Here is an 18,180-nt window from a genome sequence, read left to right as displayed (position 1 = left end):
AGCCCGTGCAGCAGAGAACAGACACACTGAAGAGGCCCAGAGGAAACGCACCGCGCGCAAGGCCCGGGCTACCTCCACTTCCACTGCAGCACCCATCCATTTGTGTCCTACGTGTGGGCGTGCCTTCCGGGCCCGGATTGGCCTCACCAGTCACTTCTGGACCCACAGTCACCAATCCTCCAAATGAAAGTGAAGTCATGGTCATCTTCGAACCCGAAGGATGAACAACATTGAGTCACATAGCATGGAAACAGGTCCTTCAGCCCAACTTGCCCACGCTGACCAACATGCCCCATATACACTAGTCCCACCTGCCAGCTTTTGGCCCATATCCCTCTAAACCCATCCTATTCCTGTACCTGTCTAAAGGTTTATACAGCTCAGAAACAGGCCCGTGAGCCCAACTCATCCATGCAGACCAAAATGTTTAACCAAGCTAGTACTACTTGCCTGCACCTGGCGTATATCCCTCCAAACCTTTGCTACCCATATACCTGTCAAAGTGTCTTTGAAATATTGTAAATATACCTGCCTCTACCACTTCCTATGGCAGCTCTTTCCGTATAAGCACTAGCCTCTGTGTGGAAAAGCTGCCGCTAAGTTCCCTTTAACATCTTTCCCTTCTTGCCTTATCTATTCCCTCATGATATTATAAACCTCTATAAGGTCACCCTCAGCCTCCTACCCTCCAGGGGAAAAAGACCAAGCCTTTCCAGGTTCTCCTCCAGTCCTTCAGGCTCGATAACACCCTTGTGAATCTTTTATGCATTCTTATCCATTCTCTAGCAGGTAACCAGAACTGTAAAGTGTGCTCTAAGTAACAGCTGTAACATGACATCCCAAATCCTGCACTCAATAGAGGCACAAGGAACTGCAGATGCTGGTTGACAAAATAAAAAGGACTAAGTGCTGGAGTAACTCAAAGTGTTTTGGGTCTGGACCCTTTTTCAGTCTGAAGAACGGTGGTGACCTGAAACATTGCCTGTCCATATTCTCCAGAGATGCTGCCTGACCCATTGAGTTACTCCAACACTTTGTGTCTTTTACTGTACTCAATAGCTCGACTGATGAAGGCAAGTGTGTGAAACACTTTCTTTACCATCCTGCCCACATGTTGCTGCTTTCATGGAGCTATGTACTTGGATCCCTGGGTCTTTTTGTTCTTCAACATTCCCCAGGGCCCTATCATTTACAGTACAAATCTTAACACAATTTGTCCAATCAAAATGTATCACCTCGCATGAATTAAACGCCATCTGCCATTCATTGGCCCGTTGCCCGTTGATCAAAATAACCTTTTCAATTTTAGTGCCATCATAAACTTACTATCCGTGCCACCTAGATTCACATCCAAATCATTCAGATAAACAACATAAGTGGACCCAGCATCGGTTCCTGTGGTACACCGCTTGTTGCACGTCTCCAGTCTGAAAAACAACTCTCGATCACCACCCTCTGTTTCCCAACTTCAAGCCACGACTGTCTTGTTTTTTAGACAATCTTTTTATTTTTACTATCCTGCATAATTTATGTTTTTGTGTGTTGTCCAAATCTATGTGTCTATGACACTGCTACAAGCAGGATTTTCATGATACCTCTACCTCACCGCACTTGTGCACACTACCATAAACTCAACTGAACTTGGCCTGGATACATCCACTATGAGTCTTAACACCTCCAGCACCTCCTCTTCTGTAATGTGGATTCTTTCAAAATATTACTACAACCCTCCCCAAGTTCCCTAGCATTCATGTCTTTCTCCATGGTAAGAACAGACAAGAAAAAACAATTTAATACCATGTCCACCTCCTGTGCCTCCACACAGATGACCTTGCTGACCTTAGAATGGCCCTATTCTCTTCCGAGTTACTCTTTTGCCTCTAATATGCTTGTAGAATTCCTTTGGATTCTTTATCGGCCAAAGCTATCTCTTGTTCATTTTTGCCCTTCTGATTTCCCTCTTGGGTACTTTTACACCCCCAATACTCCATAAAGGATCTTGATCCCATCTGCTTATACATGACATATGCCTCCTTTTTGCTCTAGCACCTCATACCCTGTCAGTCAGGATTCCCTGCTCCTGCCAGTCTTGCCCTTCACTATCGAGAACATGTTGGCCCATAACTCATATTAAAAGTTTCCAACTTACCAGTTAATTGCAGTGTCAGAGCAGGAATGGAAGAATTTGAAAGCTAGCCGGTGGTCTGGTTGGGTGATCAAAATTGGCTTATTAAGCAACTAATTAAAAAGGCGAGGCATATCCAAGCGGCCTATTGGGAGCAGAGTGCGGAGGGGACATGAGTGTAGGATTAGTGTAAATGGGTTGATGGCAGACATGGACTAATTTAGCTTGGGACTTATTTCCATGCTGCATAACTCTACCACTCCATGAAAATACCTCCCAGAAGCAAGGGTGAAAAAAGTCACCTCAAGGTCTGTCATTTGTCTTCCATTCCTCTTTGTTCCAAAAAATTATAAAAAATGTCCTCTGTTGATGCCAACATTGGAGGGGACAGATACATTGCTGTGGAAAGGGTGTGGCGTAGACTGATTTTGTGCTTAATATTGGTTTACACTCCACTGACTTTTGCCATTGGGATGGAATCTATATTCATTTGAATTTAAAATATTAAATTACGAGATTTGATTGGGTAGGCACAGCGGCATTATGATTATGCCTTCTCCTGGGGTATTCCAGACCTGGGGGCAATTGGAGAGAAACCAGCACTATAGAAGCTATTTCCCCCCCTTACAGAAGGTAATGAAAATCTGAATCTCTGAATCCACAAGGGAAAAATGAAAAGATAAAGTCCATGAGTCATTTGATTTTTGCAAAGGCAGGTAAGTGAATTTGAGGTCCTGATCAACTTTGACATGACTATTGGGAGTGCAGGCTCGGGGCTGAGAGGGTTGTTGTTGTTTGACATTAGGCAGGAAATGGTTTTGGGTAGACTGATGGGACTGAAGGCTGATAAATCCACAGGGCCTGATGGTCTGCATCCCAGGGTACTTAAGGAGGTGGCTCTAGAAATAGTGGAAGCATTGGAGATCATTTTTCAATGTTCTATAGATTCAGGATCAGTTCCTGTGGATTGGAGGATAGCAAATGTTATCCCACTTTTTAAGAAAGGAGGGAGAGAGAAAACGGGTAATGATAGACCAGTTAGTCTGACATCAGTGGTGGGGAAGATGCTGGAGTCAATTATAAAAGACGAAATTGCTGAGCATTTGGATAGCAGTAACGAGATCATTCCGAGTCAGCATGGATTTACGAAGGGGAAATCATGCTTGACAAATCTACTGGAATTTTTTGAGGATGTAACTAGGAAAATTGACAGGGGAGTCAGTGGATGTGGTGTACCTCGACTTTCAGAAAGCCTTCGACAAGGTCCCACATAGGAGATTAGTGGGCAAAATTAGGGCACATGGTATTGGGGGTAGGGTACTGACATGGATAGAAAATTGGTTGACAGACAGAAAGCAAAGAGTGGGGATAAATGGGGCCCTTTCGGAATGGCAGGCAGTGACCAGTGGGGTACCGCAAGGTTCGGTGCTGGGACCCCAGCTATTTACGATATACATTAATGACTTAGACGAAGGGATTAAAAGTACCATTAGCAAATTTGCAGATGATACTAAGCTGGGGGGTAGTGTGAATTGTGAGGAAGATGCAATAAGGCTGCAGGGTGACTTGGACAGGTTGTGTGAGTGGGCGGATACATGGCAGATGCAGTTTAATGTAGATAAGTGTGAGGTTATTCACTTTGGAAGTAAGAATAGAAAGGCAGATTATTATCTGAATGGTGTCAAGTTAGGAGGAGGGGGAGTTCAACGAGATCTGGGTGTCCTAGTGCATCAGTCAATGAAAGGAAGCATGCAGGTACAGCAGGCAGTGAAGAAAGCCAATGGAATGTTGGCCTCCGTAACAAGAGGAGTTGAGTATAGGAGCAAAGAGGTCCTTCTACAGTTGTACCGGGCCCTGGTGAGACCGCACCTGGAATACTGTGTGCAGTTTTGGTCTCCAAATTTGAGGAAGGGTATTCTTGCTATGGAGGGCGTGCAGCGTAGGTTCACTAGGTTAATTCCCGGAATGGCGGGACTGTCGTATGTTGAAAGGCTGGAGCGATTGGGCTTGTATACACTGGAATTTAGAAAGATGAGGGGGGATCTTATTGAAACATATAAGATAATTAGAGGATTGGACACATTAGAGGCAGGAAACATGTTCCCAATGTTGGGGGAGTCCAGAACAAGGGGCCACAGTTTAAGAATAAGGGGTAGGCCATTTAGAACGGAGATGAGGAAGAACTTTTTCAGTCAGAGAGTGGTGAAGGTGTGGAATTCTCTGCCTCAGAAGGCAGTGGAGGCCAGTTCGTTGGATGCTTTCAAGAGAGAGCTGGATAGAGCTCTTAAGGATAGCGGAGTGAGGGGGTATGGGGAGAAGGCAGGAACGGGGTACTGATTGAGAGTGATCAGCCATGATCGCATTGAGTGGCGGTGCTGGCTCGAAGGGCTGAATGGCCTACTCCTGCACCTATTGTCTATTGTCTAACATCAGATTTGTTTCCGCTGGATGATGTTGGACTCAAAAATATTATTCAAGCTGAAATGATCAGACAGTACCACTGAAATAATCAGTTTCTAATTTACCATTCCTTCTAAAAATATATAAGTAGGACCTCACGTAGCTCTCGGGTCTTTAAATTATTGCAGTTATACAAAAAGAAAAACAAATCCACAAATACTGGAAACATTCAGTAGGTTAGGCAGCATATGTGGAAAGAGAAATAGTTAATGTTTTAGATCAGAGAAACTGAATCAGAACTGAAATCTAGAACATTAACATTTCACTTTCCATGGTTACTGTCTGATATGCTGAATATGTCCAACATTTTATCCAAATAACTGCAGTAAAAAAGGACAAGTGCAAAGGTGCCACTCACTGAAACTTAAGTGAAGAATTACCTGAGTAACATTTGGAATATATAGCAAACACCTCAGCAGTGTGCAAGCTTTATCTACTTATGTTCTTTGCCCTTTATTGATGATTTATATTTCCAACTGTACCACACACCAAGCACTTAAAAATTTAAAACACAAACAGTATTATGCAATCCAAAGCATATGGTTGTAAGTTAATTTCTCCTGCAAGTGTGGGATTTTAAGGACAATGAAGGTCGAACAAAGAGAGCTCCATTTCTAGAGAACAATTCCAAAGATCACATGAGAAAAACACAAAGTGCTAGAGAAACTAAGCAATTCAGGCAACATCAGTGGAGCGAATGGACAGATGACATTTTGGGACAGATGGAAGCAGGATCCTGACCTCAAACATCACCTGTTCATTGTCTCCCCAGATGCTGCCTGACCCGCTTTGTGATTTGCTCAAGATCCCAGCATCTGCGGACTCTTTCTTACCAAATTTCTCTTCACATTTTCTCGAACACAATCAACTATTCTTTCAATCACACATTCTGGTAACTTCTGGCAACGAATCCAATAATTTTTTTACTCCGCTCTAGTTTTGCGGCTTGAATTTGCTTATCCTGTTTTTCAATCCTTCATCACTGAATCAATTTGAAATCAATCATTCAATTTGAAAACATCAAGGAAATCGTGTCAACAAAATGTTTAACCTTCCTAAATTTCACTTCTGATTTTGCTTACCAGTTTTCTCTAATAGCTCCACCACTGACTGGTCTAGCACCTCCTTTAATCCGGATAAAATTAGGAGAGTACACTTGAAATCTTCCCCACCCGGACGTCCCCCCAAAAATGGGGCTCTGGAACTCCGGCCTAGCCGGAGCCAATAGATCCGCTCTCATAGCCGACTTCCGAGTTCGATTTTACAGACAGGTATCTCGGTCCCCTGAAGCCATGACCTCTGTTGGTCCGACAAAGCAGATAATACGGCAATGCTCTGGAACCAAGAATGCCGGAATATCGGTGGTGGGCCTGTATTATTTTCCTGTCCCAACCAGAGCTATCTTGACCTTCCTCAAAGAGGTTGCTAAAACTGCACTCAAGAGAACCAGAAGCATTGTGACCAACTTCCATATTTATACACACACTCTCTGCCACACTTGTTGCTTTCATTACTGCAGTAAAGCACCCAGCTCTGACTTGCACCTGCTGAAATGAATGTCATACACTTGAAATATCGCTGATGATAATGTCCAGTAGCTTCCACTTGGAGCTGTATTAAAAATCTTAAACTATATAATTGTAACAAAATGCATTATACAAATTAAGTTAATGTTTATTTTTTAACTCTACTTTGGTTTTTCTACAAAACAAAGTGTCAGATTAAAATATTTTTGAGACATGAAACTTCAATTTGTTGATACTTCTCTTTTAAGTTTGAAAAGCCTATTCCACATCTCTGATGCTGCCATAGTTCCCAGTTAATATTATATTTATGCTTGTGTTGCGAGAGCACTCCATCCCCTTAATCATTTACAAATCCATCAATTTTACCTGCCAAGAATCATTGTTATAATTTTCTTGAGGGGCTTCAGCAGAAGCCAAATCAGAGGGATTGGCAAGGCTAGGACCCGAGATGTTGTGTGGAAGTCTTTATGTAGGTCAGCAGTTTCTTTAGCATTAAAACATTTTCTTGACAAGACACAAGCCGGCTTACATCTTGTGCAGTGAGAAAAGTCTCTGAAGGAGAGTGGGATCGGATTGATGTCTGGTGACCTTTTTGATAGAACTGCTATATTATGTACGGTATTTCTGAAGACTGAATGATGTTTTGTGCAAGATGGCAACATCGCATTAGGTTGAATCCAGCTCCGCCAAGCATCTGAATTTCTCGCTAAACGGTATGGTCCATCACCTGTTGTTAACCTCTGATGTTTCATTTTGTAACTTCTCCATATCTGAAATCTTTCTGGCAGCACGGAGGTGTTTTGTTGAAAACTGCAGCTTCGCCAGGAGAACAGGTACCTTCCAGCATCCCGAAGCCAAAATCCAGCCCTCATTTCTGCCGACTAAAAGACAAAAACATTATGAAGAAATACTTAAAAGAAAGCTTCAAAGCAAAGGAAATGTCTATTTCCCACCATCACATACAAACGTGATTAAGTAAGACAATAAATAGGAACCTACGTCTACGCCGCATCTGCGCCCAGGATGAGGTGTTCCATACCAGGGCATCGGAGATGTCCTCATTCTTTAGCAAATGGGGGTTCCTCTCTTCCATTATAGATGAGGTTCTCACTAGGGTCCACTCAAGATCCTGCAGCTCTGCTCTTGCTCCCCCTCCCCCTCTTCGTAACAAGGAGACCGTTCCCTCCGAATTTACCTGATCCACTCGTCCCTTCCCACCCAAACCACCCAGGTACTTCCCCTGCAACCTCAGGAGATGCAACACCTGTCCTTTTTACCTCCCCTCTCGACTCCATCCAAGCACCCAAACAGTCTTTCCAGGCGAGGCAGAGGTTCAGCTGCACCCCCTCCAACCTCTTTTATTGTAGCCGCTGTTCCAGATGTTCTCAACATCGGCGAGACCAAGCGCAGGCTCGGCGATCGTTTTGCTGAACAATTCCGCTCTGCCCGTCTTAACCAACCTGATCTCCCAGTGGCTCAGCACTTTAACTCCCCCTCCCATTCCCAATCTGAGCTTTCTGCCCTGGGCCTCCTCCATTGTCATAGTGAGGCCCAGTGTGACAGGAACAGCAGGAACAGCACCTCATATTTCGCTTGGGTAGTTTACACCCCAGCGGTATGAACATTGACTAACTTCAGATAGTCCCTGCTTTCCCTCTCTATCCCCTCCACCTTCCCCTCCCCTGACATCAGTCTGAAGAAGGGTCTCGACCCGAAACGTCACTTATTCCTTCTCTCCAGAGATGCTGCCTGACCCGCTGAGTTATTCCAGCATTTTGTGTCTACCTTCGATTTAAACCAGCATTTGCAGTTTTTTTCCTACATAAATAGGAGCCGACACTACTAAGGAATTTCATAGATGTAACTGCAAATGATTTGATATGAGCTTCCTGGGGTTTGGAGGCAGTATGTGGTTCGGTGCTGCAGGCAGATTAGCAAATGCAAACAGCCAGCTTGCACTAGCAACATAAAAGCACCTTAACACAGGGATGTCCCTGCACCATTCTATAGGTAAAGTCTCCCATTTCATCTTTTTATCAACACATTCCAGGAGTGTTCAAACACAATGCTGATTTTTTGGAGCCTTGCAGATATAGATACAATCATCATGATCTCCCATAAGACATCAATGTCCATATTAAACAATTCATGGAGTAGTTGTAAGCTGTATTGGAAAACGGCTACTATTAAGCTTTATTGGAAAAGCTATATGTGATAAGCTGTATTGGAAAACGGCTACTGTAATTGAGAATTGCGAACAAAGAAGTGACCTTGAGAATCGCATGGTATCAGTTGTTTTGAATACTTGTGCTGCTATGACTTTACATCAACATATCTTAAAGGGATAGTGTACAAGTATGTCTGTGGTTATATCTGATGCTCAGTCACAAGGTGGCGATATCAGAAAGGATTCTGAAAAGGAAAAGAGGATTATTAAACCCACTGCCAAGGGCTTGGAATCACTCATTGAGATGTACCAGAAGAGAAAAAACACAAGATTTAAACAAGCTATCAAGTTAATGGAAATGATGAAAGAGCTCATGGAATCAAGTGCAAATGTAAATGGTACAATCTAACCTGATTCAATTAATCAAGCTCTGTGATGAAATCAAAGAAAATTACAAGGCATTGGTGAAGTTACCACTGCCTGATGATGGACTCGAAAAGCAAAATCAGTGGATTGACAAAACAGTGGAAGCTTTTATCGGTTTACACAAGATACAAAAGTATGGTTATCTAAGGTTGGTCAGCAAACTACACACTCCATTGCTGGGAGTGCCACACCACAGAGTGATATAAACTCAGATGACATTGGACCTGATAACAGTTTTGGTAATGAACATAAGATTGCCACTGCAAATATGGTCAAGGCATTGGCCTGGTCAGTGATCAGATCAGAAGATGTGAAAGCATTGCCAGCGTTCTCACTGTTCCTTAGAGGTTGTTGCAATGCAATGGAACATCTCACCTATATGCAGGAAACGAATGTCGCTTCCAATATGAAGACTATCCTTCTAAAACTGCCTTACAAGCTCAGAAACAAGTGGAGGGATAAGGCATGTGAGCTAAAGGGGGAGCTTGGACATCGAGCTGTTTTTTTTGTGACCTGGTAGACTTCATAGAGAATTCTGCCCACTCCCGTGTGGGACCTTATCAAAGGCTTTCTAAAAGTCTAGATACACTACATCCACTGGCTCCCTTCATCCATTTTACTTGTCACATCCTCAAAAAATTCCAGAAGATTAGTCGAGCATGATTTTCCTTTCATAAATCCATGCTGACTTGGATTTATCCTTTAACTGCTATCCAAATGCACTGTTATTGCCTCCTTAATAATTGACTCCAGCATCTTCCCCACCACCGATGTCTTTGATAGTCTTATCACTGAATATTTTAACGTTCTCTCACACACTGGTTTTTGTCTTCCTAAAGCATTGCTAAACAAGCACATTGCTAATCAGGGACAGTACCTCATCTTCTCCTCAATATCTTCATAAGCACCCTCAGAGCTGAACACTTAACTTTCGAACTTCAGACTATCCCCATACCCCAACCTATCCACCACCATTAATAGAAACAGGAATGCCAGGGTCAAACGGATCTCCATTTTTAAGAGCTGGTTGAGTTTAATCCTTGTATTGGAAGGAATTGTGGATGTTGGTTTATATCGAAGATTGACACAAAATGCTGGAGTAACTCAGCAGGTCAGGCAGCATCTCTGGAGAAAAGGAATAGGTGACACTCAGGATGTCCACCCAAAACGTCACCTATTCCTTTTCTTCAGAGAAGCTGCCTGTCCCACTGGGTTACTCCAGCATTATATGTTAATCTTCAGAGTTTAACCTTTGTATTGAATTGAGTTGAATACTTTATTGTCACATGAGACAAGTCACAGTGAAATTCCTTGCTTGCATACCCAAGATATACAAGTCGCCGCATAAAGGGTGTGGACAAAGTTACAAAGTAAATGGGGCATTTAAGGGATTCTGTGTCCTCTCCTTGGCTCTATGATAAAACTTCAATAATCTGGCATCTTGGGACTTCAATCTTGCTTAATTGAAAGAACTGACTGAGTCTCTTTTTTTATCTCTAGCCTTTGTCCACCCATCTGCCAATCAGCAATCTCCCCCCCAACAATCAGTTTGAAGAAGGGTCCCAACCCAAAATGTCATGTCAACTATTCATGTCCTCTGGAGATGCTGCCTGACCTGCTGACTTACTCCAGCACTTTGTGTTTTACTGTCAGAGTGTCAGATATTGCTCCTATCAAAACTTCAAAATACTCTTTCAATTCACCTTTTTTTGATGTTACAAAGTATGATACATTTACAAGTGAACCAGATAAGTTTAAGGGGAGAACGGGAATGTGCGGAAAACTCAAACAGATTCATAATACAGTATCTCCCACATTAAAACCATGCTTTCAATCTCTAAAATTTAAAGGGAGCACAGGGAACAGAATCCAATGAACCAGATGCCAAACCATCGGGACTTCCGAACACTAAAATAGATTATCTGTTACTGTGTTTCTGATATATCCTCTACCTGAGTTTCAAATCTTCTCAGCCAGCACCCTTTGCAGTTTCCTTGCGAACCCCCAATGTCCTCCATCCCCGTGCATTCTCGTACGTTAGTTTCCCTCTTTGCTAATAAGCATTTGGCTGCAACTACCGCATTCACTATTGATTTTTTTTAATTGTGTGTGTTCAGCAGGATTTAGGGGCTTTCTAACTTTTCTTTCTGAAGAACAACTACCCTATTTCAAAAGCACTTTAGATGTGAAGCGCTCTGATGCATCCCACGGTCCAGCCAAACTGTGCACAAGAACCAGCACTTTCTCGGACGAGGGGAAATGCTGCTGAAAGGTTAACATGACCTTCTTCTTCCGAAATACTTCGTGCACGGGACTTCCTGTAGCTAGCTGTGTGCTTTTTGTTTTACAGCCCAGGGTCCAGTTTTTGTGCACAAAATCAATGACAACTACGGTTGGCTGACTGCGTGAGGAATCAAATGATTAATGCAATGGAACAGCAGCAGGAAGCAGCTGTTGTGCCCACGCAATGCCCTTTACCTTGGTCCGTACCCGGGCCTCTCCGACAGCTCAGCACCAGCGGTGAATATCAGAGCAGGGCCACCGCCGCATGAGTGACAGCCGGAGACTCGGGCCTCGGGCCCCGGGCCACGTCGGCTCCTCTCCTCCCTCCTCCTCTTCCTCTCCCCTCCGCCTCTTCCTCTCCCCCTCCCCCCCCCCCCCCGCCTCTTCCTCTCCCCTCCTCTCCCCCTCCCCTCCCACTCCTCCTCCCCCCCACTCCTCCTCCCCCCTCTTCTTCCCCACTCCCTTCCTCCCCTCCTCCCTCCCCTCTTCCCCCCCCCCCCCCCCAGCCCCGGGTCCACACGCCGGCCGGGCCGCGCTCGCGTTAACTCGCCTGTCGACCAGGAAATGATCGCCCTGCAGTTCCGTGTGTCGCCAAACCGGCCCCGGCCGCCCTCGCTCCCCCGACAAACCACCAAAAGGCAAAGATACTAGAGGAGCAAGATAGACCACTCGACTCTAAAAACCGTAGCAGGACATGGGGTAAATTCCAGCGCCATTTTAGTAAGCATATCCTGTGTGCTAGGCTGGGCAGTGTTCACAACTCTGCGTTTTCTTCTTATATGAAATATTTGCAAACAATTATTTTTGTTCAACTTCTTGGATAAGTTGACATTTATAGCTATTTCTTGAAGATTTGCTGCTTCGTGATCTTTAAACTTGGATGTTACTGATTAAATAATAATAATAATGCATTACATTTATATAGCGCTTTTCATATACTCAAAGACGCTTTACAGGGATTTAGAGAACATAGGGAAGTGAATAAATAGATAAATAAGGAAACGAACAGAGAAAGGAGACAGAAGATGAGGTGACCTTCAGTGGTTGAAGGCAGTACTGAACAGGTGAGACTTCAGTGATGTTTTGAATGTGGTGAGTGTGGAGGAGTCTCTGACGGTTTGGGGTAGTGAGTTCCATAGGGTGGGAGCAGCGATGGAGAAAGCCCTGTCCCCCCAGGATCTGAGATCTGCACTAGAGATCCACTCTGTATCAGGCCAATTGATCATATTTAATGAACTGCTCTTTGCTTTCTCTTAATTTTAATTTCACCTCCACGAGCTGTATCTCTTTTTGTTTTATTTTAAAAAGTCATGGAAGCAGAGATTAGGCATTTGAAAACAATGGAACTCTACTGTATCCATAATATAATTGAAAATACATTTAACTTCATACTTAGAGCCAAGAAAATTTGAATTTGTGAATTGATTAGTTTAAAGATGAGAGGAGATCTTATCGAAATGTATAAGATTATTAAGGGGTTGGACACGTTAGAGGCAGGAAACATGTTCCCAATGTTGGGGGAGTCCAGAACAAGGGGCCACAGTTTAAGAATAAGGGGTAGGCCATTTAGAACTGAGATGAGGAAAACTTTTTCAGTCAGAGAGTTGTGAATCTGTGGAATTCTCTGCCTCAGAGGGCAGTGGAGGCCAATTCTCTGAATGCATTCAAGAGAGAGCTAGATAGAGCTCTTAAGGATAGCGGAGTCAGGGGGTATAGGGAGAAGGCAGGAACGGGGTACTGATTGAGAATGACCAGCCATGATCACATTGAATGGCGGTGCTGGCTCGAAGGGCCGAATGGCCTCCTCCTGCACCTATTGTCTATTGTCTAAAGCCTTTGACAGTCACTAAAATGACCAATGCTGCCTGACGTGGTACAGAAGCATGAATCCAATTCAAATAGACACAATGGTGGAATAAATCACCAGGTCAGCCAGCATCTCTGGAGAAAAAGGATGGGTGATGTTTCAGGTTGGAACCCTTCTTCAGACAAAGGGGGGGGGGGGAAGGGTGAAGAGCTGGTATAAATCAGGACCTGATCTTTTCATTGGTTAGCTGATATGCGAAACAGCGCAACCCTGTATATCTCGCACACAAAATGATGTAAATCTTACCATGAATGACACAAAATAAAAAATGATTTCCTTGTTTATGAAGTTCATTTGTGAATGATTTAAAATTGAGGGGGTTGGTGCAACCCACTGCTACCCCACAAATGTGTCATTATGAGATATTCACAATTGAAAAATACATAAATCACAAAAAAAATAAGGTGCTTATGTTATTTGACCAACCTATTGATTGAATTTAAATATGATTTTTTTTACAGTTTGTAGGGTAGTGGGTAAGGCTCATGTTAATGCACGTAACTAATTTTTCACAAAAGTGAGGGTTACCAATATATTGCACCAACCCCCTCAATTTTATGTTAAATTCAAAACTAAACAATGGTAGCAATGTACATTATTCATGTCTAAAGCTAGCACTTCTGTATCAATGTGGGTATCTATGCATTACATTTTATTACAATATAGAATGAAAAGAATGAAAAAATATCTTGACGTGTTCATAGTTATTTAATTCACAATATTAGGATTTCTGGAAATAAGTTTGATGTCACTAATTGCGAATGTATATGGGTAGGCCCTAATGAAATGTATGTGAGAGAACAGCGATCATGTTAAGGAGAACCATGTGCAGAGAAGTGTGTGCATGACTAATTATAGGCCAGGCTCCAGTGATGGAGATTGTTTCACTGGTAATTCAGCAGCGGGTGGAGGCGCTACAGCCGCGGGTTCAAGTCCCAAGGCAGTCACATCTTTCTGACATTCAGATTACATCAAATTCACTGATACCCATTGCATTGCATGCTTTCCAGTTACAGTTTTGGCAACGGATAGCAATATATTTTTTTAAAATCTTGAACAAACTTGCCGAGAGCTTATTTTTTTTCATGCAGTTTGTTCTCTTGTTTTCTGTCGTATCTCGGTTCATCACCAATGGCTTTCATACATGATATTATCTCAAGGCACATGTTTTGTATCCTCCAAACACACACATTTCTACTCCCCAGATTTCACTCTCCCCAGAGTCAATATTCCAAATCCAATATTCCATTCCTGGCCCATTTGACTGTGTTTTTACTTTTACTTGCTTTAAACTAAAGCCCAAGTTTTGTCTGAAGTGTTTCGACCTGTTCATTTTCTCCAGAGACGTTGCCTGGCCTGCTGAGATACTCCATCTTTTTGTGTCTATTGGTGGAGCAGGAGCACATGGCCGCTGGCTGGGTGAGGTGACGTCACCTTGTCCCGTATTTAAGGCCCCTTTATACCATATGCTACGGGCCCCACACTAGCTTAATCCGGTCCTGCCATTGAGAACATTGGACTTTGCTTAAGGAACTGATGTGCGACACAGCTGAGAACTTTATTCTGCACTTTGTAACTTCCCCTTTGCTCTTTCTATTGCATAAGAGTTTGAACGGGTTGTTTCTATTTATGGTACATCTGATCTGTATGGATAGCATGCAAAACAAAGGTTTGGAAAATGTGATGATTATAAACCTAATCTAGCTTGATTGCCTTCATAGGCATGGACACTGAGTGAGCTAGGGCATCATGTTGCAGCAGTACAAGACATTGGTTAGGCAAGACTTGTAAAATCGTGTGCAATTCTGTCACTACACTTTAGAAGGATGGAGTAGCACTAGTAACTGGACATAAGAGATTCACCAGGAAGATACCTGCAGATCATTAGTTACAAGGAGGGATTAGATAGACTGGAATTGAACACAGGACGACGATCTTACATTTATAATTAGGTATATAGCTATCTTGACGACACTTCTTCCCACCCTGTTTCCTGTAAAAACTCAAAACCCTACGCCCAATTCCTCCGTCCACGCCGCATCTGCACCCAGGATGAGGTGTTCCATACAAGGGCATCAGAGATGTCCTTATTTAGGAAATGGAGGTTCCCCTCTTCCATTATAGATGAGGCTCTCACTAGGCTCTCCACAATATCTCGCAGATCCGCTCTTGCTCCCCCTCTCCCTATACGTAAGAAGGATATAGTCCCTCTTGTCCTCACCTTCCACCCCATCAGCCCTCCCATACAACATATTATCCTCCAAAATTTCTGCCACCTCCAACGAGATCCCACTACTGGCCACATCTTCCTACCTCCAGCCCTTTCTGCTTTCCGCAGAGACCGTTCCCTCCAAAATTCCCTGGTCCACTCGTCCCTTCCCACCCAAACCACCCCCTCCCCAGGTGCTTTCCCCTGCAACCGCAGGAGATGCAACACCTGTCCCTTTACCTCCCCCCTCGACTCCATCCAAGGACCAAAACAGTCTTTCCAGGTGAGGCCGAGGTTGACCTGCACCTCCTCCAACCTCATCTACTGTATCCACTGTTCTAGATGTCAACTTCTGTACATCGGCGAGACCAAGCGCAGGCTCGGCAATCGTTTTGCTGAACTCCTCTGCTCAGTCTGTCTTAACCAACATGATCTCCCAGTGGCTCAGCACTGCAACTCCCCCTCCCATTCCCAATCTGACCTTTCTGTCCTAGGCCTCCTCCATTGTCAGTGAAGCCCAGCTTAAATTGGAGGAACTGCACCTGATATTTCACCTGGGTTGTTTACACCCCAGCATAATCAACATTGACTTCTCTAACTTCAGATAGTCCCTGCTTTCCCTCTCTATCCCTTCCCCTTCCCAGTTCTCCCATTCTTCCTGTCTCTGACTACATCCTATCTTTGTCCTGCCCCCTCCCCTGACAGTCTGAAGAAGGGTCTCGACCCAAAACGTCACCCATTCCTTCTCTCCAGAAATGCTGCCTGACCCGCTGAGTTACTCCAGCATTTTGTGTCTACCTTTTATAATCAGGTACATTGATAGGGTAGATAGCCAGTCTTTTTCTGGGTAGGGTTTGAGGCGAGAGAGAAATCTGTGAGGCAAGGTCTGAAGGATCTCAACCCGAAACGTCAGCAATACTCCAGCATTTTGTGTCTACCTTTGATTTAAACCAGCATCTGCAGTTCTTTCCTACACAGGCAAAATTTTCACAAAGTTGTATATGGGACAGAAGTACAGAGGCAGGTACAGTCACCGAGTGCCCCCCCCCCCCTCCCCCTGCTTTTCCACAATACTTTTTATTGGATGTAGAAACATCTGACAAAGTCAGCAGTTATTCCCATCCCCAATTGTATATGCAGTTTAAAACGTGATAGGGAGCTGGCTTGTTGAACTGGTAGTGTGCACGAGTTTGATTCAGCTAGACAAGTAGAAAGTCTTGCTCCTGACTTGTAAATAGTGGAAAGATTTTAGGACATAAGAAACCAAGTCACTTGCTGCAATTGTTGAGTTAATGTCAAAAGCAGGCCTCAGGTGCATGCCAGCACAAATAATGCTGGAACTGCTTGCTGCAGGACACAGCCTCTGACCTGTTTTTGTAGCTACTTTGTATCTGTGGCTAGATACAAAGTCCCTCGACCTGTGTTTTTGATCAAGAGCCCCAAGATATTGATGACTGAGGATTTGGGCAATGGTAATGCCACAAAGTGTCGTGTAAATGGTTAGATCTCTCTAATCATCATTCCCTGGCACCTAGTATTGCTTGTTTATTGTCAAGCGTACCGACACAGTAAAAAAAACTTTATTCTGCATACTATCCAGACAGATTATATCATACTATTTATTCACAAAATGCTGGAGTAACTCAGCAGGTCAGGCAGCATCTCGGGAGAGAAGGAATGGGTGACGTTTCGGGTCGAGACCCTTCTTCAGACTGATGTCGGGGGTGGGACAAAGGAAGGATATAGGTGGAGACAGGAAGATAGAGGGAGATCTGGGAAGGAGGAGGGGAAGGGAGGGACAGAGGAGCTATCTGAAGTTGGAGAAGTCGACGTTCATACCACCGGGCCGCAAACTGCCCAGGCGAAATATACGAGTGCCACAGTTGGTGCAAAAGAGAAAATAAACAGAGAGCAGAAAATATTGTTACGGCCACAAATAAAAATTAAATTTTAAAAGTGCAGATGTTGCAACAAATAGTATAAGAAAATAACTGCAGATGCTGGTACAAATCGATTTATTCTCAAAATGCTGGAGTAACTCAGCAGGTCGGGCAGCATCTCGGGAGAGAAGGAATGGGTGACGTTTCGGGTCGAGACCCTTCTTCAGACTGAAGGTGTTGCAACAAGGTGGATTGGAAGATCGGGAATATATCCTGAGCATATGAGAGGTCCATTCAAGAGTCTGATAACTGCAGGGAATTAGCAGTTCTTCAATCTGTGCACAAATTTTATTTGCCATTTATCAGATCATGCACTAATGCTGTCTAGGTTTTGTTACATGTAGATAGCAACTACACTATTTGCTGAGGAGTTGTGAATTGCATTAAACGTTGTGTATTGTGAATTGAATGTACACAGCATCCCAACTTCTGACCAGATGAAGCAGATGTTTGGAACGCTGCTTTCAGAAACTCCTGCAATGGTGTCCTGGGATTGGGGCAACTGGCCTCAATCAATCACAACCATTGTGTTTTGTGCAAGATTACTGCAATCATTGGAGTGCTTTCCTCTTGTTGTCCATGGACTTCAGTTTTACCAAGGTTCTTTGATGCCTCACTCAGTCAAATGTTGAGTTAATGTCAAAAAGCAGGCCTCAAGTGCATCCCAGCACTAACAATGCTGGAACTGCTTGATGTAAGGCATGACTAAATCTGGAAAACAACTTTTCAGCTTGTTTCAGCCAGGATATTGTCTGCTCCCTTTTGCTGTATCCAGTGTTTTTAGCCATTTCTAGCTATCATATTGAGTGAATTGTTTCAGATGGTCATTATCTGGCAGTTTATGTTTAACAGATACCACGTGCAAACTGATGCCTGAATGTTGTCTGACATGTAGGATTGGACTGCTTCATTCACTGAGATTTGAATGGTATTGCACATCTCAGCAACATCTGCAGTTATATCCAAGATCTAGTGTGACTGCAGTAATATCCAAGATCTAGTGTGACTGACACCCAATAATCAATCCCATCTTCCTTTGGGTGAGCCAATGACAAGAATGATTGGATTTTTTTTACTTTGATGCACCCTCAAAGCCGTCCACCATCATATTTTCCACAAAAGGTCTCTCATGCAAGATTGTTTGAATGCAGTGAAACTAGATCATTGGACCAATTGC

The 18,180-nt window shown here is 43.6% G+C and overlaps 1 protein-coding gene across 4 annotated transcripts in view; it reads right to left on the bottom strand.

Moving 5' to 3' along the window:
* The window catches only part of oma1 (OMA1 zinc metallopeptidase), a 42,238-nt gene extending 30,930 nt beyond the window's left edge, over positions 1 to 11,308 (bottom strand). Inside the window, exons 1-2 of one of the 4 annotated variants that reach the window (XM_078407317.1) lie at positions 11,183 to 11,308; positions 6,478 to 6,992 (exon numbers count right to left, since the gene is read on the bottom strand). In XM_078407317.1, coding sequence (XP_078263443.1) covers positions 6,478 to 6,983 — 506 coding nt within the window. In that variant the 5' untranslated portion in view covers positions 6,984 to 6,992; positions 11,183 to 11,308. The other 3 variants (XM_078407315.1, XM_078407318.1, XM_078407316.1) reach the window with 3 other exon arrangements.
* Between the last annotated feature and the right edge of the window lie 6,872 nt (positions 11,309 to 18,180).

Source organism: Rhinoraja longicauda, chromosome 11 (assembly GCF_053455715.1).
Source record: "Rhinoraja longicauda isolate Sanriku21f chromosome 11, sRhiLon1.1, whole genome shotgun sequence".
In the NCBI taxonomy this organism is placed as follows: domain Eukaryota; kingdom Metazoa; phylum Chordata; class Chondrichthyes; order Rajiformes; family Arhynchobatidae; genus Rhinoraja; species Rhinoraja longicauda.
This window is presented reverse-complemented; position numbering and strand designations above follow the sequence as displayed.